The sequence below is a fragment of the Poromitra crassiceps genome, assembly GCF_964638095.1.
Source record: "Poromitra crassiceps genome assembly, chromosome: 1".
In the NCBI taxonomy this organism is placed as follows: Eukaryota; Metazoa; Chordata; class Actinopteri; order Beryciformes; family Melamphaidae; genus Poromitra; species Poromitra crassiceps.
This window is the reverse complement of record NC_139623.1, coordinates 63715863-63739185: the sequence shown is the minus strand read 5'-3', so window position 1 is coordinate 63739185 and position 23323 is coordinate 63715863. Positions and strand designations below refer to the sequence as shown.

The 23323-nt window shown below is 43.4% G+C and overlaps 1 protein-coding gene across 1 annotated transcript in view; it reads left to right on the top strand.

The window, feature by feature from the left end:
* The window catches only part of LOC310789985 (hepatitis A virus cellular receptor 2 homolog), a gene marked incomplete at both ends in the record, with an annotated part of 82570 nt that extends 64891 nt beyond the window's left edge, over positions 1 to 17679 (top strand). Inside the window, 2 exons of the mRNA XM_083651707.1 lie at positions 12439 to 12554; positions 17595 to 17679. Of these exons, the coding sequence (XP_083507833.1) occupies positions 12439 to 12554; positions 17595 to 17679 (201 nt within the window). The remainder of the gene's footprint in view (positions 1 to 12438; positions 12555 to 17594) is intronic.
* Positions 17680 to 23323: the final 5644 nt, after the last annotated feature.

Below are 23323 nucleotides of genomic sequence, written 5' to 3'. Positions count from 1 at the left end.
AACAAATGTACACTGCCACAGTGATGCTTACACTTGGACTTTTCTCACATGGCAGCCATGAACATCCATCTACAATCACTTCCACAGTTATCTCGGTTAGTTAACTATGTGGACCGCAAGTAATGCTTACATAGAGTGGTATTTATAGCTGGCAGTGGCTCCACCCCCTTGGATGCCTTATTCTTCATTGAAGCCATAGCTTTTGAAATGTCTGGAAAGACAGGTTAAACATGAATGGCAGTAACTAGGGATCTTCGATATTGGCTTTTTTACCGATATCCGATAATGTCCAACTCTTAATTTCCGATACCGATATCAACCGATACCGATATAAGCGGGCTTTTTTTTCCACCAAAATTTCACGTAACAAGTTACATAATGTAGCTTAATGTAGCTGAAGAGTTTAATATATAATATGCATGTTGTGTTAAAGTTGTAAGTGTTAGAGAAGCGAGGTTGTGACCAGAAGGTCGTCGGTTCAATCCCCGGGACCGGCAGGATAAATCTGGGTGGGGAAAGTGAAAAGGCAGCGCTTGCCCCTCCCTCATTACCACCACTGAGGTGCCCTTGAGCAAAGCCCTTAACCCCAACCGCTCCAGTGGAGCTGCTCAGTGGCCAACAGATCAGACTGTGGTTGTACTGGTCAGCTTCCAGGTATGAATGTGTGTGTGAATGTGAACAGGGCACTCCTGAAAAAGAGAGCATTGCTCTCAGTGAGACTCCCCCTGTATTAAAAATATATATATATCGGCATGAAAACCGATACTTTCCGATATCGATTTTTTTATGCTAATATCGGCCGATAATATCGGTAGGCCGATAATATCGGACATCCCTAGTAACCAAAGCATTCAACAACACTCAACTCTCAATGCAATAGGAATAACTTGACATAATCTTACCTTTCTTAAGAACCAAGGGTGGGTCCTCTTCATCTGGCTCTTCCTCGCTGGTCTCAATCACTTGAATATATAGAGAAAGTGTCAATTTTCAGAGCGAGATCTCAAATAACTCAAGTCATTATCTGCACAACCCTTAATTTTAAATAATGGTGTCATGACGCTGCAATCAGAGTAACACTAACAATCTGTCAAAAGAGTTACTTACCTGGTTGGAGCAAAAGGCAGGCTTCAGGCACTCGTACGTGGAGCAAGGAAAACTAGTTAATTTAAAGTTAAAAAGCCTTTATTATTGCATGACTTTACCTGTAGAACAATTAACAATTAAAAAACCGACCGGTTTCGACCGACAAGGTCTTCATCAGGGTATCTTTGTAACCCTGATGAAGACCTTGTGGGTCGAAACCGGTCGGTTTTTTAATTGTTAAACATGTAAAGTAATGCAATAATAAAGGCTTTTTAACTTTAAATTAACTACCGTAGTTTTCCTTGCTCCACGTACGAGTGCCTGAAGCCTGCCTTTTGCTCCAATATGATGAACCCTTTCTTCAAGAGCACCTACGTTCATTTTCCTTGAGACACCATGAACAATCCTCAGAGCACACCACCACCTCTGTTCACAAGTTACTTACCTGGGTTGGTCTTTGGTACTGGGCCGCTGGATGCCTTTTCCTTCATTGAAGCCCCAGCTTTTGAAGAGTCTGGAAGACAAGTTTAGTCTCAAACAGGAATAACGGTCTGGCACTAACCAACACATTCAGCAACACTCATCTCTCCCTGCAATAGGAATAACTTCTACACTACAGTGTAACATCATTCCAAACTGATTTTTTTACTGACATTTTTACCTTTCTCAAGAGACAAGGGTGGGTCCTCTTCATCTGGCTCTTCCTCGCTGGTCTCAATCACTTGAATATATAGAGAAAGTCTCAATTTTCTGAGCGAGATATCAAATAACTCAAGTCATAATCTGCACAACCCTTAAAGGAACACTCCGCCCATTTTCAACCAGCTTTGTATCATTAGAACATCAGTAGTATATCAGAAAACTGTAAACTGTTTTGAAGTCTGTCATTTAATTTGACAGTTATTGAGTGTTAAAGTGTGGACCAGTGACATCACTGGTCCACACTAACTCAAATTAATAACTCATTAACTCAAATCAACTCTCAATAACTGTCAAACTATTCATCATTCATCTAGTTTGACAGTTATTGAGAGTTGATTTGAGTTAACAAGTTATTAATTTGAGTTAGTGTGGACCAGTGATGTCACCGGTCCACACTTTAACACGCAATAACTGTCAAAGTAAATGACAGACTTCAAAACCGTTTACAGTTTGCTGATATACTACTGATGTTCTAATGATACAAAGCTGGTTGAAAATGGGCGGAGTGTTCCTTTAACTTTAAATAATAGTGTCATGACGCTGCAATCAGAGTAACACTAACAAACTGTCAAAAGAGTTACTTACCTGGGTTGGTCTTTGGTACTGGCCCCCTGGATGCCTTTTTCTTTATTGAAGCCCCAGCTTTTGAAGAGTCTGGAAGACAAGTTTAGTCTCAAACAGGAATAACTGTCTGGCACTAACCAACACATTCAGCAACACTCATCTCTCCCTGCAATAGGAATAACTTCTACACAGTGTAACATCATTCCAAACTGATTTTTTTACTGACATTTTTACCTTTCTCAAGAGACAAGGGTGGGTCCTCTTCATCTGGCTCTTCCTCGCTGGTCTCAATCACTTGAATATATCGAGGAAGTGTCAATTTTCAGAGCGAGATCTCAAATAACTCACAATCTGCACAACCCTTAATTTCAAATAATAGTGTCATGACGCTGCAATCAGAGTAACACTAACAAACTGTCAAAAGAGTTACTTACCTGGGTTGGTCTTTGGTACTGGCCCCCTGGATGCCTTTTTCTTTATTGAAGCCCCAGCTTTTGAAGAGTCTGGAAGACAAGTTTAGTCTCAAACAGGAATAACTGTCTGGCAGTAACCAACACATTCAGCAACACTCATCTCTCCCTGCAATAGGAATAACTTCGACACTACAGTGCAGGACAATTGTTCCAAGTGATACATACCCTGAAATAGAAAGGTTACCAATTGTGATGCAATAACATACAATGAAATCGCCCCGAGTGACACGGCCTATATGATCAACTTAGTCTGTGTCCCCTTGCCTGACCCCGTTTGATTTGATTTAGCAAATCTGGGATAAACATGATCATAGATAAGATCACCGATACTCATGTCATGGTGTGAGGACAATGGTATGCCAAAAACAAATAGCTACAATGATGAGTTAAGACTTATTACTCGTGCTAAATGTTCAGTCCTGGTTACCTACAGTAGAACTGGATTTAAATGCATACCTTTGGCTTCATGCTCAACAAGGGGTGCTGCGAAATGCTTTCTGGGAGGATTTGGGAAAGCTGATAGTTTTCCTTAAGAAAAGAAAATACACAATAGTTCTCCAGTCTGAACAAGCAATTACAGTAAATGAAATGCAGCCCCTAATACAGTAGTATTCAACTTACTTCTTTTTTCCATCTTTTTCATGTTTTCTTCAGATAGGTCTAGGACAGACAAACATTGAATAGATCACATTAATCAATAATACTATCCTATGTTTATATAAATGCCTGCCTAAATAATAAAAAAATGACTCACTGTACTCATAGCTGGGGTCCTTTTTTGGAATTATTCTTCTCTTCCCCCCTGTGAAATAATGCATGGTTGGTTGTAGTTGTACTGCAAGTACCCCATTGGATTGCTGTACCATGTATATTTGAGAGCATACATACCTGAGGCTTGTTCTTTCTGCATGATCTGTGGAGAAATACAGTTGAGAGCTTAAGTAATTACATCAGAGTGCACCCAATTTAATCTTTCAAGATTGCAGTAAAATTACACAAATTAGTAGGCCAATGGTCACACATGCACATTCATATTTTGTTAAGTTTGATTATAACTCCGATATCATGGCATGCTTCTTGAAAATGCAAGAAAAAAAAAAACGAATAAAAAAAACATTTGCTGCCAGCAAATGGGTCCCCCCCCCCCATTAACTTCAATTATTTGCTGTAACTCAATTTCCCTGGAAACCTCAATGAATGTTTTGTGGAGTAAAAAAGTTAGTATGTTAGTTTCCCCCTGTTAGTATCACAATTGCACTCCTTTGAGTGGCACCCGGCTCTGACAGGTTATTAGGTTAAAGGGTATGGCGGTTTAAGGGTTTTGGCAGCACAGTGGTTAGCACTGTCGCCTCACAGTCACAGCAAGAAGGTTGTGGGTTTGCACGTCCTCCGTGTCCTGTGGGTTTCAATCCTCCCACTGTCCAAAGATATGCTGTGTCTGTAGTATGGTAATCCAGTCACATGTGTCGTATGTATACGATGGATGTAACCTAGGTTGTGTGTAGATATAGGATGTAGTATTACTGTGATGATGCCATGTTAAGCCCTTTGAGACATGCTTGTGTGATAAGGGCTATAAACATGAGGTGCCCTTGAGCAAGGCCCTTAACCCCAACTGCTCCAGTGGAGCTGATCAGTGGCCAGCAGATCAGACTGGTTGTACTGGTCAGCTTCCAGGTATGAATGTGTGTGTGTGTGTGTGTGTGTGTGTGTGTGTGTGTGTGTGTGTGTGTGAACAGGGCACTCCTGAAAAAGAGAGCATTGCTCTCAGTGAGACTCCCCCTGTATAAATAAAGGTTTAAAAAAAAAAAAAAACATAACGGAACTGGTATTAAGAAACCAAAAAGTTATTGTAGTTTTGAGTACGGTAGTTCATTTAGTGCATTACTATTTTTGTTAGTATCATCATTGCACTCCTGTTCGGGTTGAGCAGGCACATTACCTTAAAATTATGTTCAACCCTGCCCACATTAGCAGAGTGGATGGAGCAGCGATCGGGACCGCGTAGACAGGGGAAGATCTCATGTTGTGTACCAGGCCAACACATTATCGCTCCATGTTATGGAGAAGTGGGAAGACCGCATAGCCTTCCAAATGAGGCAGACAGACACACTTTCTGTACAGTTCCTTTTTCTGTAGCAAGCATCTTGTGGCTCCATTCATGAGGCTGTGTTCCACATAAACAACATTGATGAGCTTGGAGTTGCAGGGTTTCTTAAAAAGGTCCACCGCCTTGTCCTGTGAGATGATGTCTACAACAACGGTGCCTTCTTGTCTGCTCTCTCGGACAAAGGCAAAGTCGTCGTTTCTCTGCAGAAAACAGAAATTTAGTGGCTTGGCTGACACAAAGTGGCGTTTGTGTTTTGGGCGCAGTATGTCGCCCAGCACATGCTGCCTTTCAGCCACTCGCTTGGTGACTTGCGCAATCGGGTTGCGGCTATTCCTGACCATCTTCTTCAGGGACTGGAGGTGGTTCTCAAAGGGGAAGCAGGAGATGTAATTTAATGAACAGCCAAAAAATCCAACATCATCTGCCACATGCCTTAATGAATGTACATTGTACACAGGGAATTCATCACTGTACAGCTCTGCACTGTTGCTCACAAAATGTTGCATGAGCTGCTTGGCGTAGGCAAGATAGACCTGTCTTCTTGCATCATCTGACTCCAGGAGAATGGAGGTGGCAACTGAGAGAGTCAGAAAATGCTCATAGTAAGCATCTTCAACTATACCGAAAAGAACAACAGACCCAGTGTACAGAAGGAATTGCCGCAACTCTGTGGCCTTCCACCGGTCCAGCTCTTTCAGAGAGCGTGGCTGCCTGGCGAACTCAGCTGGCATCGCACCCTGCAGCATGACCAGTCTTTCAGAAACCTGCTCTCTTGCTCGTGGGCTAGGTTTGCAGACATCAGGGCCAGACAACAAATAATGCAGCAATCGCTTCGTCACTCCAAGGCATATGAGATGCATGTAATCCAGTGCAAACTGCTGTACACAGAGTATGCCAGCATCAATTAGAGGAGATGGCCCATGTTGATGCTCTGGATACTGGAGCTGACTGAAACCGAGATCAGTCCTGGATTCATGACTGGCTTTGGAAAGGAATGTTTGTTTGTGGCCTGATCTTACTGCATTTTCTACACAACGCTCACAGCCCTGGATGGCATTGTGGCCCTTGATGTTCTTCAGAAAGGCCCTGGCAGGAGCATCACAAAGAAATGCCCTCACTCTGAATGTATGTTTTGTGCCGTCATGCATAATGCCATGGGTGTGCAGGTGTTTCAGCTCTGCAACCAGGTCCAGAAGATAGTCTTCAACAGGCTTTGGCTTTCCTGTACCACAATAAAGTGCTACCAGAAACGGTTGAGAGTCATCGAAATGGGCAAGTATTGGCCACAACTCTGTTTTGCTGGATTTGAATAGTGGAGTCCCATCAATATTTATGCTCAGTTCTATGTCGCCTGTGAATTCAGGGCATACTGACATGTAGCGCCTAACTCCTTCTTCCACACTGTAATAGATGTACTGGCCATTGCATTTCTCCCTCACTGCCACTTGCCGAGGAGTAGCAAGAAGTGTGCGCTTGTCTTTGGGAAGGTTGTGTCCATGCCTTCTAAGAATGGCAAGGAGTACATTTAAAGCTGTATCCGTTTGCCTAGTTTCTGTGGCCCATTTTGCCAGCTCTCTGTCTATCGTTTCCACTTCTAGAGCAACGCCTGCACCAAGAAGTTCTGGTTCAGAGTCACTTGACTCAACTTGATCGTTGAAGCCATAGTCATAAATGATGTCATCATACTCAGTTGGATTTATGACGTCACCCTCATCCGTGGTATTGCCATCGCGTGCAGCCCCATGTGTGGCGTCACCTGGTTGGTCAGTTGGGGTAATGCCCTCTGGTGTATCACCCTCTAGTGACGTGTCAGTTTCATCATCTGCCTCCACAAAGGCACTAAGCCTCCTGTTAGACCGTTTCCAGTCACGGGCATAGTTGCGATCCATTGTTCAATGACACTTACCAGTCAGTAGTCTCACTCTCAGTCAATCAGTTTTGAAACCTGAGAGACAAAGAAAGCAGATGTTATAGCAGATAATTTTGTATTTGTGTTGAGAAAAAGTAAATACAAACATTTGCTGAAACATCTCCACATTATCATTATCACAGGCTAACATTAGTTTGACAAAGACAAAATAAGTCAAACAATTGACTTTCTGGGAAGTCTCATGCATTAACCTACACAATCTGGTACCAGCAAGGCTAATAGCATTGCATTTTACAAGCAGTGTTGGGAAAGGAACTTTGAATGCATAGCAATTACTTCACACTGGAAGTAGTTGAAGTACAGCAAAGCTACCCTAGGGTGACATTTATTTTGGTTAACTAAAGCTATTTAGAAAAAGTAGTTCAAACTCCTTTGTGAAAACATCAGATTAACATGTGATTTTAGATTAAACAAACTACAATACAACAAAAGGTCCCATGCCACCACAAAATGCTAAACATGCCCCCTTGTCCATGGGTCAAACAAAATAATTAAAAAGTCACTATTCATAGGGTAATAAAATACAAGTATGTTTTTCATTGCCCAATGTGCTTTTTTTAGATTATGTCAACTGCACAATAAATGGGGGGGGGGGCTACTTGAATCACCGTTCAAATAGCAATGAAGTAAAGACCCCATATGTTGAGCAGCAAGCTACTGCAAAATGCAGCTAAGCTAATTACATGTAGCGTTAGCTCACTATTCCCCATCACTGGTAACCAATAATATTAACTATTGTTACACATTGTATCAATTTAATTATGCCTAATCATGAGTCTAACGTTAACACGGCTATTGGCACGTGGTGAACATTAGCTAGCTATAGCGTGTCGCACGTTAATTTAGCATTATGGCTATTAGCTAGCCACATGGTGATTAGCCAAAGCAGCATGAATAGCAACTGAACACCATTTTTCCACAGGCACATCGGTGGACCCAAACCAAATAGTTTAACGTACCTTAACTACTTAACGTTAAACCCCTTGAGCGAACTCAGTACCACACAGTGGCAGGCAAGGTGAACACTAGCTGGTGCTCGCATGCCAGCTTGCTAGCATTAACCAGTGAGGCCTGAGCTAACGATAGTTCGCAACGTTAGCGTCTCACTGGCTAATGCTAGCAAGCTGGCGTGCGAGCACCAGCTAGTGCAGCTACTTTAACTATAATAAGTGTCACTTCCTTGCCAGTCCAGTTAGTTTTCCCATGATTAACGTTAATTTAATGAAACCATGCAAGCTTATGTAGTGGGGAATGCTCCCCAACATGTAGCGTTGCTGAACGCAGCCCCAGGCCTGACTCCACCTCTCACCATCACTTTCCACCTCACGCCAATCACCTTCCTTCCTCTCACCAATTACCTAATCAGCCCAGAGTATATAAGACACCTGTGAGCCTTAGTTTCCCTCTCCCTGCTGCCATTTGTCCCACAGAGCTCCCTTGCGGGTGCTCCTGTCTCCTGGTGTAGGCCTTTGTTCTCCCTCTGTGCTCCTCATGTGCCCTCACTGGAGCGTCCTGGTTGGTGTGTTAGCATCCTGGTTGGTGCCCCTGCCCCTATAGGAACCTATTGTCATACAGTGGCCCCTACCTGCTGCTGTTTTGCTTAGTTTTAGTTTGTATGCACAATTTTAACCTTTGTATAACCAACTGGTATAGTTATTTTGTTTAATTTGGTTTGTAGTGTTTTTCCTTTTGATTTAGTGGAGCTGAGTGCCAGTCCTCTGGGGGGGCTAGTCACTCTGGGTGCAGTCCCTTCACTGCTTGCTGTGACTATAGGCACTGGGACACACGAGTTGTTCACCTGTTTGCTGTGAGTGTGTAGGTTGTTGTGACTTCACGTGTGGTGAGTATCTGTTGAACCCCTCTACACCCCCTAATAGTCTGCCACCTCAGTTGCCGGCCTCAGCCTACTACTTTATTTATTTGTCAATACCAGTCATAGTAACCGTGAATTTGGAACACATGTTAAATACATTTTAAAGAATTGTTATTGTAATAAAGTAATACGTTTACAGTTTATAGAAAGTAGTGTGCTTCAATTATTAACTGCCGCTCTTTTGTTTTTCAGTGACTTCTCCACATTGCTAATTTATTGATGCAAAATAAAATCAAGGTTTATTTTGAAACACGTCTCTGTCCCTCAGTGAATGAATCTGTGTGTCTTACTTATGTACTTGTGAACATCAAGGGTTATTTGGTACAAAACTGTTTTCCAGTTTACCTATTTCTTGGGGTGGAAGTCCCCAGGTGGCGTAGTTGGTTTTTTCCTCATTCATATATCAAATCTCATTCCTTTGCCCGCACCCCGCCACACTTACTTACTTGAAAAGTCGGTGGACTGTTTTGCTGCTCCAGCCGGGTGTGCTGCACTCACAGTGTGGAGTGGTGCTGCCGTCCGCTGCTTTGTTAGAAACGAAACCATCTGCAGAACCGAAACCACCCAACCCCGCCCATCCTACATTCCAACTTTGAGAGAGAGCCAGCTATGAGGAGAGAGCCTGTCATGTCCAGTGCCTGATGCGAGGCATCTGGCAACAAGATATAGATGAGACAATTATCTCAACCCCGGTCGCAATGAGACTTTCCTCCTCCCACCTCCACGAAACCAAACAGCTTGTTAATCAGCGCAGATTGTTTCCAGGAGTGCTGATCAGACACTCAGATTTTGGATAAGAATAGACCAGACTGAAAAATATGTGATTTATTTTACATTGATTGCAACCATTTTCCTCATGGATATTTCAGTGGTGAAGTTAGTTGAATATGTGATACTCTTGGCCAAATCTGACTCGTCATGATTATGACGTGATCTGCCCCCCCGTCAAGTCTTTGTGGATCGCACATCACAGTGTAACCGTCTACAATCTGTATAAGCAGAACCCCGAAACACATTAACGCACAATGCTACAGCATGCAACTTCCAACTCAAATGTATTCGCCTCGCAGTGTATTATCTTTCTTTCAAAACAATCTGGCAACAAGATATGCAAGTGAGACAATTGCAGGATTCCCCCGCAATTCATCTCCTGGTAATCACACCTCCACGAATAAACAGTTTGTTAATCAGCGCAGATTGTCCAGTGTCCACATGCAAGTGCTGATCACTCGGATTTTGGATAAAAAATAGCCCAGGCTGAGAAATACGTGATTGATTGCAACCATTTAGTTATCCTCATGGATATTTCAGTGGTGAGTGAAATTAGTTGGATAGTGATACAGTGATAATCTAGGGCCAGATCTGACTCGTCATGATATGACTTGAGCTGGCCCCGATTGGGCTCTCTCGATTCGTCCGGGTCCGTCCGTGCTTGCTGGGCCCCCCCTCCTTCGTGGTCAGCAATGTAACATAAGTATATGGGCAAGTATTAATCAAGCTAGATTTGGAAATAAACACATGGTTCATGTTGATTTTATCTACCTGATGTCTGATCAAACGCATTCCGCAGCGAAGCACACACACAGCTGAACACCTGCTGCAGCCACAGTGAAGTGAGCGCACTGACTGCCCCGCCCCTCTGTTGCTCCTGTCTGAGCACACAGCTCAGATGTGCTCTGTGACCATTTCAGAATGATTAATACACCCAGCGAAACAATTAGCTCATACATGTTCTATAGTTTTGTTAACTCCGTGTGTGCTGTCATTAGCCTACTTTTTCTTCACTGTCTCATTCGGATAAATTGTTTCACAAGAGACTGCGTGCGGAGTGCGGACTCGTCTTTATAATGTTGTGGAGCCCTGCCAGACACAGAGAGCACAGCCCTCGCCGCGTGTGTGAAGAGAGAGAGCGAACGGGTGAGACAGAAGCAAACTATTTTTTGCAGATCTCAAAAGCAGGTAAACCACTGTGGGATTAGTGAGACTATTGCTAAAAGAGAAGATACTGTAGTGATGCTGCGCACTTTGTCAGTGCGCCCTGCAGCCTGGGCTGTCGTCCGCTCAAACACTACTTCACGGGGCGGCTGCGTGTCAATTGACGTGTCCTTAATATGCAATGCGTGCAGCTCTAAGCAAGCAGTATAGCCTATCAGAGGAATGTTTTTGTTTAGATGGCTGGAAGGTTCAACTTGTCTTCTCGTTTTGTTAATGTGTTTTTTTCTGCTTGTAGATGTAAAAATAAACGCTTTCTACTGAAAAAAAATCAAGCATTTGGTAGGCCTAATGGTTTAATGGGGCACAGACAGTAAAATAGCGCATTTTAATCTTCTCGGTTAACCGACAGTTGTCGGCTAATGAGTGTCGGTTGTCGGTCAAGAAAAATTATGATTTTCGACATCCCTAGAACCATGCAAGGAACTAGGCCGGACCCAGCAGGCCAGAGCTAGGTCTGGCTGACCTGGAGTGAAAACAACCATAGCTGTAGACTGACAGTCCCTGGGCCCTATCGTGCCACTGGCCTTAAATTAGAGCTTAGCGCCAGGCAGCCTATATTGGTGGGCGTGGACCGGCGCAGTGCCTATTTTCGTGTCGGCGCTGCACGCGGCCTTAAGCATTATAACCACGCCTTTTAAGAGTAGAATTATTCACACTGTGCTCATTGGAGAAGTGCAGTAAACAAATCACGATGTCCCTTTCATGTTCCATTCCACGGAGCGATCGAATCCGCTCAGAAAAGTCCGACCAAAGCGCTCTGAGCTCTCCCCTCCCTCTTTCATCTCTGTCTGTCTCCATATATATTATTCCATATTATTATGCTTCCCAAACCAATCTCACTGCAGTTTAAATACAGCAAGCATGTAAATATGCTACACTATAGCACCAATCTCACTGCAGTTTAAATACAGCAAGCATGTAAATACGCTACACTATAGCAAGATCAAACTGAAAAGAATGTTCTAAACGCATCGGATAGAAAAATATAGCCTATCCCTGGATGTCATGATGAGATTAGATTGGTGAAAGTTTGGGCAGAATGATATCGTTTTCTCTCGCTACCTTTTCTTCTCCCCCACTGCACAGGTAGGATGATGCAACAGTCTCTGAATGACGGGCTCAAAACTACGGTATAACAACTTTTTTTTCATAGGTCATTGTGCCTGTCTGATGCGCGAGAGAGAGGGAGTGAGAGAGAGGGGGGGGGGAGAATGTGTGAGATCGGCAGAGAGTTGCGCGTAATTACGCACAGTAATATCCGCAGGGCACTGAATAAGGCCTGGTTTTGAAAAGCGCTAAGCGCTAAATTAACGCCAGGGGGGAAGATAGCGTTAGGCCGGAATTTAAGGCCGAAATGCCCATTCTGGCCTATTCTGGCACTGCGCCACACCTCTTCGGCGTAAAGTGCATTTAGGGCCTAAAAACATGATGCTATCTTCCCGAGTCAGACGCAAAGCGAATTGTTTTGCGTTTAATGCCAGTTTAGCGCCTAAGGCCAGTGGGAAGATAGGGCCCCATGTCTCCAAATTGCAACACATTTATTACATGTCAGAAACTGACCTCTCCATCTCTTGCCCTCTGTCTTCATCTGTGTGCGTGTGTGTGTGTTTGTGTGTGTGTGTGTGTGTGTGTGTGTGTGTGTGTGTGTGTGTGCGTGCGTGCGTGTGTGTGTGTGTGTCTCTCTCTCTCTCTCTCTCTCTCTCAGGTAGAGGACTCTCTCCCCACTTTATCACTCCAGATCTATGTTCCGGTTCTTTCTCTTTCCCTCTGTCTGCTGCTGCTGCTGGTGGGAGCATTGCTCTTTCTGGCCTTCAAACGTATGTACATCTAAAGCTTTTCAAAATAACATGCTCATCAAGTGTTTTGTGTTTTTTTTACCTGAACTCTGACTTAAATTCTGCCTTGCAAGCTTATTCCAATATATTCTAGTCACATTATCTATTTTCTGGTTACAACTTAGTTCCCCTTGTCCGTCTCCGTGTGGTTTCATGATTCAGCTGTATATTACAGCCCACTCTATTGCCCACTTTGTTTTGTCCCCGTTGACAACCAAGAAGGTCCTGGGTTCAAACCCTGGTCCGTCCCAGGTCGTTTCTGTGTGGCTATGTTCTCCCTATGTTTGTGTGGGTTTCCTCCGGGTGCTCCCGTTTCCTCCCACCATCAAATACATGTATGTTAGGGTTAATACTCCTGTCAAAGACATGTATGTTAGGGTTAATACTCCTGTCAAAGATATGTATGTTAGGGTTAATACTCATGTCATTGCTCCTGACCAAGGCTCTGACAAAAGAACTGGAGTTGGTCCCCGGGCGCTTAACTGTGGCTGCCCACTGCTCCTAGATCTAAAAAGGTTCCTAGTAGAGGATTTGATATGATTTATTTGACATTAGGTTAAAAACACATGAAATACAAAAAAGACATGCACCTCAGGAAAACATCAAGGATAGACACAATAAAGTCAGACATGCGACCTCACCTTGGAAAGCATCAAGGGAAAGCATCTCTTAAAACCTTTCCAAACACATTTGAACTAACTCTGGTAGAGCCATGGGGAGCAAAATGAAAAGCCATACAGCAATGTGCAAACTAAACATGATTGATGTATTTCTTCATGTGTAGACTTCATGCTGAAAAATGTGGTTATATTGTGCAGTTTAGAATCAAAAGTCAATTTTCTTCTTCAGGTGGAATCCATAGAAGAGCTTTAAAGACTGGCTGGTGAGTAGACATGGTGGAATAGTTGCACATTCTGGTAAAATTTGTATTTATTGGGCTCTTTTCTCCCCCTGGCCTTAGGCGCTAAACTGGCCTTAAATGCAAAAAAACTTATCTCAGGAGGATACCGTCATGTTTTTACGCCCCGAAATGCGCTTTACGCTGAAGAGGCGTGACGCAGTGCCAGAATAGGCCAGAATGGGCGTTTCGGCCTTAAGTACCAGCCTAAAGTGATCTTCCCAAAGGACGTTAATTTTGCGGTTAACGCTTTTCAAAACCAGGCCTTATTCATTCCCCGTGGATGCACATATAATCACTCTCTCTGCCGCTATCTCACTCTCTCTCCCCCTCTCTCCCTCACACTCGCGTGTCAATTTCTGCCCCTATAGCGCACTGCAAGCATCAGATCTGAAATGTAGGCTACACCACAGAATGACAGAACCATCACTATTTTGGGGGAAAGGCCACTAATTTATATAGGCAGGCACAATGGCCGATGAAAAAAAAGTTGTTATACCGTAGTTTTGAGTCACTGTCATTCAGAGACTGTTGCATCATCCTACATGTCTGCTGTGCAGAGGGGGAGAAGAAAAGGCAGCGAGAGAAAACGATGCAATCATTCTGTCCAAACTTTCACCAATCTAATCTCATCATGACATCCAGGGATAGGCTATATTTTTCTAGCTGATGCGTTTAGAACATTATTCTCACTTTGCTCTTGCTATTCACCTTATGTTCCAACACAGGGGTCAGCCAGTTACTTCCTATGTGTTTACACTTCCTGTGAGAGTACAGTACTAGTGACCAGGTAAAACAGACTGTGTTTTGAACAGGAAGTCATAACACAACTTGGTCAAGTGGGCGGGGCTACATAAGGTGAATAGTGTAGCGTATTTACATGCTTGCTGTATTTAAACAGGAGCATATCGAGACAGACGGGGATGAAATTGGGGAGAGAGGGGGGGGGGCTCAGAGCGCTTTGGTCACGGGGGCTTTAGGGCTTTTCTGACCAGACTGGAGTCTCTTGGTTCATGGATCGGAGCTTGGAAGGGAATAATGTGATTGGTTTAGTGGAGCTCACCAATCCAACACTTGTGAATAATTATACGCTTAAAGGGGGACTTACCCCCCCAGATATGTGACAAAACGGCATGCTGCTTGATTTGAAAAAAACTATGGGAAAAACCAAGAAATTAAGGCAAAGTTTGTCTCCTCTTGTCTCACTATACTCTTTGGCTGTGCTCAGACAGGAAACTTCGAACTTTTTTTACTGGAAAACGACGCCATGACAGTTTGCCCACCGCATCAGGAAAAACGTTATGAGAGCTACAAAATCTTTATAAATATCAACAACTAGCCAACGCTGGTGGCCTGTATGGAAACAGCGTTGCTCAAAATGGTTGAAAGTTATATCAATTTGGTCATTCAGTGGCGAACTACTTAACTGCCATTGACTCTCATGTAACCGCAGCAGAGCACAATAGGCAGGACAAACGCCCCGCTCTGAACACGCTCTAATGTAATCACAATGGGAGATTTCTGCATTGAGGTAAACACGTTAAATTGTTCACAAACTTGTCCTCTAGAATGCTATGAAGTCCGTTTTTCATTTTTGTTTTTTTTGTTTTTGTGATTCTTGTCCAAAGGTGCAGATTTGCATCTGAGAGACCAAATCTCATCATATGGGGTCCATTGCCCCAATGTGAACTAAATTAGGGCTCCTTAGTATGAAAAAGGTTGGGAATGATTTACAGCAACACAATGCCATTTCCTTCCTTTTATTAGTGGCCGGGCCAGCGAAGCGGCACTTATTGTATTTGTCCAAATAGTCAGTGACTGGAAGTCACGACTGGTGAGCACTCTCAAAAGTTTCAAAAAGTTACGGTGCACGGCGCAAAAAATAATAAGAGAGGGGCAAAAAACCAGCACTCAAAATAAATCCTTTTGGGTTGTTTTATTTACCTTCAAGCAGATTGACAATGACAATGAACGTTTCGGCGTGGAGCCTTCCTCAGCATTGTGCTGACAGAAGACGGACATGACGTATAAATAGTGTCAAACCGGAAGTACAATCAATTACATTATCAAGTACTGGAAATATCTCACAACATAAAATAACAACGAATATAATATCAAAAACATCAGAGAATATCAAAAAAGAGATAAAGGTACAATTTTAAACAGTATACTTGTATATAAGTCTGTATATATTACACAGCAGGAATGCAATAATGTTTTGCAAACGAGAAGAATGAGGCTGGATGGCCACACTTGTGTTAAATAAGCACAGATGGAAAGTCAACATATTAGAATAACAAAAATCAGTAAGAAAATATTAAAATAGAATTAGAAAAATACATAATAAAATGCATATAAGTGAATGCATCGGATAGAGATACTGCAGGTCCACACATGTCATCATGTGTGGACCTGCAGTATCTCTATACTAGATATTTCCAGTACTTGATAATGTAATTGATTGTACTTCCGGTTTGACACTATTTATACGTCATGTCCGTCTTCTGTCAGCACAATGCTGAGGAAGGCTCCACGCCGAAACGTTCATTGTCATTGTCAATCTGCTTGAAGGTAAATAAAACAACCCAAAAGGATTTATTTTGAGTGCTGGTTTTTTGCCCCTCTCGCACTTATTGTATTTGCCTGTATTATTATTCTTCTCCCAGTAAGTTCGACTTCCCATGCATGAAAACTAACCAAACTTTGCACAAAGGTCCAGTCCCATGCCAAATGTTTTTGACGCAAATTTGGCGCCAATAGTCCTAACAGCGGCACTACAGCGACCGTCTAAATTTTCAAACTTTGAAAATTCATAAAAAATCAGGCATACGTGCTACAGCTTTGCAACTTTCACCGAAATGTGGGCCCAAATGAGGAGAAACTTTTGTACAATGCAACCTATGGCCAATTATGAAGTCTAAAGACCGCAAAACTGCAAAAACTGTAAAACTAATTAAACCCTACTCCTCCCACATTTTTTCTTCAAACGACACCAAACTTCAGCATCTGCATCGTTAGACTGTCCTACACAAAAGTATCAAACAGATTTTCGACTGGTCAGTTGAGCCCACAGTGGATCAAAACGTTGAATTCTGCCCCCATGTATAGCCTAATTGCCTTAATTACCGAGGGCAATTAGGTTGTATTTGTGATGTCATCAGTCACTCAAGCAATTGTGATGCCATCACTGATGTCACTCGAGCAATTTTGATGTCATAATAGCTCAAAGCCTTGAGACTTGCCCGGCCACGACTCATTGCTGCACAGCAGCTATAATTTCTATTTATGATTATAGTGGATTTTATTGATAGTATTCTGTTACATCACCACATGGCCATCTTGGTAGGAAAATAATAGGCGATTGTAATCAATTAACAGGTGATTAACAGGTCAAGTGACACAAATAGCCAATGAGCTGTGTGTATTGTAGCGCCATATTGGTAGAAAAATGCTTGTGACATCATAGTAATACTATGAATAGGCTTGGAGTTGGGAGGAGCCAGGAAAGAGTACAGGGGGAGTAGGGGAGTTACTATCTTGAAATCCCATAGTCTTTGGTTCATCATGACATCAGGTTGTACCACATTTTGAACATTTCTGAGGGCAAAAAAAGCAGGTTTGAACCCATAGAGGGCACTTATGCGGCTGAAAATGATACAAATGGTACAATGGTAAGAGTTTGGTCTCAAATGTAGAAATTCTGACCAGAAATTTTCACACACCACCCCAAAAGTCATATTGGTTAAAAGCTGAAAAAAAGTGTTTTGGGGGTTAGTTACACTTTAAAAAGGCGTGGTTAAATGGTTAGCGCCGCGCATTCTGGCGTATAGCCTCAAGGAAAAATTAGGGAATGCGTGTGACCACGCCCACTAATAGCACTGGGCCAAGCCATAAACGCAAATGTATGGCCAGAGGGAGAATAGAGCCCAACTGTCTTCTCATTATGTTAGCCATCGTATTTTGCTATCTCCACCCAAAATAGTAGGCATGATAATAGAAAGTAATAATGTCATTGTAATGCAAGAGTCTGATAGCATAACTTAGTGCAAGCACCTGGATGGCCCATTAGTATCTGTATCATTACCCACCTAGACAAACGACTTTACAACATTGTACTCTCTCTTCCAGTTTCTCATCAGATGAACCTCCTCATATCATATACGAGATCCGAATGAGAAGACCTGTACAGGAGAACATCTACACTTTGGACTAGTCACAAGAGCATGAGAACCAGGTTTATACCTGGCCCTTCTTGACTTCTCTAGGCTAGCTAAAACATCTACGGAACTCTGCTAGAGAACCTGTCTGTCTTTGACTATGATGGAGATTCACAAACGTTTCATGTCAATACCAGACAGCTATTTGATGAGATTTAATCCTTGGAACCCCACATCTAAGAGCATTTTATTTGTTAGATATACAGTATGATTTAGTCCACAATTCCAATTCCATAGTCTAGGTGGTCTGATTGCAGCACAGAGTGAAACCCGTCATCAGGATAGTCATTCATTGTTTAAGATGACTAAGACGATGCGCCATGGGCACAACATGATGTGGAAATGTTTGTTTGTTTGAGTACAGGATTACAGCAGCTCCTTATAGACGATGTTGTCTGTTATTCCCTCCTCATCACCTTCAATAAGTACTTTCAGGCTGCTGGCTGGCTTTCCCCTGGAGAAGGCGGTGTACTGTAGCTTGCCCTGAACTTTGTTGATGGTACTGCTGTCTGACAAAGGTGAAGAAGCTCTGCAAGCTCATCATTTCTGTCATGGTGAGGAATTATTGGCAGGAAGATCTGTTCACCCTTGTTTGTCCCTACAGAAATCTCATATTGAACCACCTTCTTGTCCACCATCTGCACCACCACCATCCGGGTGCCGTTCTTGAGAGTACGTTCAGGACCTGCTTGTAGGTTCCTAAGCAGCATGATTCGAATTTCGAGCTCCTAATTTCAGTTTGATGTCATGGTCAGGCACTCCAGAGGGCATCTGTGAAGGAACTCTACAGGCAGGGTTGGTTGGGATGGGAATGATGGCTTCCCATCATTGCAAGGATCAAATTCAAAACACTTGTTCTGGCCTACTCAGCAGTTCACCTCACAGCCCCCCCATACCTACAACCCATGGTCAGTTTCCAGATCCCTCACCGCTCACTCCGACCCTCCACTAGCTCAGGACGCCTTGCCCCTCCCCCCCTACGTGGTTTTAACAGCTCCCAATCACGACTTTTTCCTCATCTTGCACCAAAATGGTGGAACGAGCTCCCCTCTTCAATAAGAACGGCCGAATCACTACCCATTTTCAAAAAACAGTTAAAAACCCATCTTTTCAGACTACATGTTGCCCCCCTGTAAACCCTCTCTAGCTCCTATGCACTCTCATCCTTATGCATTTTTATCTCTTCTCTCTTCTATCTTACTATCCTCCAATTCTTCTTATCCGCACCTCTATTGTCTGTAAATATGTTTTAATTTAGATTGCTGTTTATATATTTGTTCGCTTAAAACTTTTGTTTATTTTTCTTATTGCTGTACTGTGTTATAACCTGGTTGTATGTCGCTTTGGATAAAGGCATCTGCTAAATATCAATAAAGTAAAGTAAAGTAAAGGGTGTCTTTGTGATTGTCTTCCAGAACAGAGTCAGCTGAAAAGAAAACTTTCTCTTCTCCAGGGAACTAATCTAAGCAAATGTTGTTGATGCATTTGATGTCCGTGTTCAGAGGAGTGTATATACTGCCCTGCAAAGCTAAAAGGGGGTAACTCGCCAGAGTGTAGAACTGAGAAAAATGACTTTAAAGTTTTGTTGTTGTCCAGCCAAATGTATTGTAGGAAGAAAACTGGAAATGTGTTAATTATTTGTTTATTTAATGTAGTTATTTATCTACATAATTTTTTTTAGCTCAAACTTGACCTTTGACCCTTATTTGGAAGTTAACTTACTCTGGCTTTGCATTGTCTGCAAAATAATAAGGGGTGATACCAAGCAAAAAGACAGTAACTTCAATTTGATCCTTCACTTGGTTGCTTATCACTATATAAAACCAGTATATATGATAATAATGATAACATAGACATGAAGTCTCATGTTCATGACACAATTACGCTTAATATAATATACGTATAAATATAATATAACTAGATTATCAGGCCGCTACACATCCTTCAAGCCTAGTTTGGTGGGAGTCTTGTTGGCCCGTTGTGTTTCTGTGTGTTGGCGCCTCGGGGGTTAATGTCATATGAGCTGGCTCCTCGGGGGTTGATGTCGTATGAGCTGGCACATCTGGGGTTAATTTCATATGAGTGGCACCTCGGGGGTTAATGTTGTATGAGCTGGTACCTCAGGGGTTAATGTCATATGAGCTGGCGCCTCGGGGGTTAATGTTGTATGACCTGGTAGCTCAGTGGCTAATGTCATATGAGCTGGTGCCTCGGGGGTTAATGTCATATGAGCTGGCACCTCTGGGGTTAATTTCATATGTGCGGCGCCTCGGGGGTTAATGTTGTATGAGCTGGTACCTGGAGGGTTAATGTTGTATGAGCTGGCACCTCTGGGGATAATGGCGTATGAGCTGGCACCTCTGGGGTTAATTTTATATGAGCGGCACCTCGGGGGTTAATGTTGTATGAGCTGGTACCTCAGGGGTTAATGTCATATGAGCTGGCGCCTCGGTGGTTAATGTTGTATCAGCTGGTACCTCTGGGGTTAATTTCATATGAGCGATGCCTCGGGGGTTAATGTTGTATAAGCTGGCCCCTCCGGGGGTTAATTTCATATGAGCAGTGCCTCTGGGGTTAATGTGGTATGAGCTGGCGCCTCGGGGGTTAATGTTGTACGAGCTGGCACCACAGGGGTTAAATTTGTATGAGCTGGCGCATCAGGGTTAATGTGGTATGAGCTGGCACCTCGGGGGTTAATGTCGTATGAGCTGGCGCCTCGGGGGTTAATGTCATATGAGTTGGCGTCTCTGGGGATAATGTTGTACGAGCTGGAGCCTCGGGGGTAAATGTGGTATGAGCTGGTGCCTCGGGGGTTAATGTCATATGAGGTGCCTCGCGGGTTAATGTATAAGGGTTAGGGGGTTAATGCCATATGAGCTGGCAACCTTGGGAGTTAATGTGGGTGTGTGTGTGGGTGTGTGTGTGGGTGGGGGTGGTAATTGGTCCGATGTCACAATCATGGCATTAGGCCTGCCCAGTAATGTAACTCATACCTCAACTCAACCTGTGCATTCTGGTGAGTTACCCCCTTTTTGCGTTGCAGGGCAGAGCATTCAGAGTGCAGTCAAACCAAACCAAACAACCGTAACTGATGTTACCTTAGTCTTGCTTGGCTTTTCTAGGGCTTTTGGAAGTTACTGTAAATATGACCGCCTATTTTCTCCAAAAAACAACACAATTAACTCAAGATATTTTTCCACATGATAAAGCAGATCTTCAATGTTCCAAAAATGACAAAAACTCATTTTTGACAAAAATTGAGTTACCCCCTTTTAGCTTTGCAGGGCAGTATAGTGCCTTTCAGAAGGTTGTCTTTGTCATCACATCTATTTTGTAGGTTAAGGAAGGTCTCCGAAACCTCCTTCCCGGAGGAATCCTGAACTGAACTGAACTTTCATCAGTGATGTCATAAATCACTGATACATTGAGACATCATCAGTGACGGATAATGTCACAATGTCTATGACATCAGTGACATCATCAGTGATGATGTTTGATGATTATTTCTTCTTCTTCTGTGGTGTTTTATGGCAGTTGGCATCCTTTATGTTGCATTACCACCTCCTTCTGGATTCATTCATCCACTATTTCCCTACATCTTCCCTTTCGTATGCTGTGTCTCTCCACAGACCTGTTGATGATTATGTCACTGATGATGTCACAATGTATATGAGTTATGTCATCAGTGATGTCATCAGTGGGCTGATGGCATAGTCTCTCTCGCTTGCAAGAAGTCTGGCAGCGCTGATCTCCATTCTGGAATTGCGGAGGGGAAAAAATGCTCTGTTTGGTTTAACCTAGTCTCGCTTACCAGATGCTCTCCCTACAATGGGGGATCCATTACTTTTCACCATCTAACAACAAGCTAGCATTGTTAGTTAGCATTGCTAGCTTGCAAGAAGTGGAAAGGGATTTTCTTCAAATGGCAGAGCTGATACCAGCAGCCTGTTTCCATGCAGCCAGACTTCTCTCCCGGCAGGGAGGGAAGTCTGGCAAGCGAGACTACTGATGACATCACTCGAACGATTGTGATGTCACAATGTCTATGTGAGCGTGAAGACCTCAAAAAAACTAAAATATCGCTGTAGTGCCTGATTGGTTTCCCTGCCTTCCAACTTCCTGACCAGCCCCAAAGATCAAAGGGAGGATAGGTGATTCAGGAGAATGAAGTCAATGAAACTACTCATCACTGTGCTGGGGACCCCCAGAGCGCCAGAATCCACTTCGTGATTCAATACTCTACAACCCCAGAACAAAGAAACTACAGTTTCATCAAATGACACAGTTTAATGACATAAAATGTGATCTTCCCAATATATCTCAAGGACCACAATTTACCTAAAACACTGACAGGCTACACTAGAGAAGTGGTTCCCAACGTGGGGTCCGGGGATCTCCAATGATCCTTGATGAGGTTCCTATTTGTTTGGCTGAATAGCATCACGTGTGATGATTTACAGCGCATGCATTGGTGTGTGAGCTTCCTGGCAGATAAACCAGTACCGTAAAGGGTAGAAAAGCATGTGCCGGTTAAAAAAGAAAAGCTCCGTGAAATGTAATAATTCTCAATGATTTGAGGTTATAGGGCTCGGTCCGGATAGGATGGTGTCTGGGTCCGGATGCGGACCGGAGTCCGGACTTTGAGGATCGCTGCTCTAAAGCATGCCACTCATTCTACTCTAAAGCATGGCATCCCCTCCTTTCCCTGTTCTCTCCACATACTCTCTCTCATACTCCCCCTGCTCTCCCTCCCCACCTCCTCCCCTTCCTGATCTCTCCCCCCCACAATTCTAGACCAGCTCAGTGGCCTTGTGGTCTGAGTATCCGCCCTGAGACTGGGAGGTTGTGAGTTCGATCCCCGGCCGAGTCATACCAAAGACTATCAAAATGGGACCCGTTGCCTCCCTGCTTGGCACTCAGCATCAAAGGGTTGGAATTGGGGGGTTAGATCACCATATGATTCCCGAGCGCGGCGCTGCTGCTGCTCACTGCTCCCCCAGGGGATGGGTCAAATGCGCAGAACAAATTTCACACATTGTGTGACAATCAGTGGGACTTTACCTTTATGGCATGCGTTATATTCTAAAGCATGGCACCCATTCTCTTTCTCTTTCCCCCTTCCCCTGCTCCTTCCCCACCTCTCCTCCCCCACATTTCCCATTCCCTCCTCACCTCCTCCCTTCCCATGCTCTCTCCTCTCTCACATTCCCCCTGCTCTCCCTCCCCTGCACTCTCCCCACCTCCTCCCTTTCCTGATCTCTCCTCCCCCACTATTTCCCTACTATTCTAAAGAATGGCACCCATTCTACCCTAAAGCATGGCACCCATTCTATCCCATATTTCCATATTTTCTATATTTCTCTATCAATTGTTCAATGTGTTATCATTACTACTGTAATGTGCTACTGTTGTGTCAGCTAGAATTAGCTAGACATATTTTCTGTGAAGCCCTCTGGGACATGCTTGTGAATTAGGGCTATACAAATAAACTTGACTTGACTGTTGTTACTGTATCCTCAGCATTATATCTTATCTCATTGGAAAGCCTGGTCATATTTCCTTTTACAATGAGGCCCCATGGATCATGGATTTGTGGGATGAGCAGCACAGCAGCTGCTGATATTGGTTTGATCCTGAAGT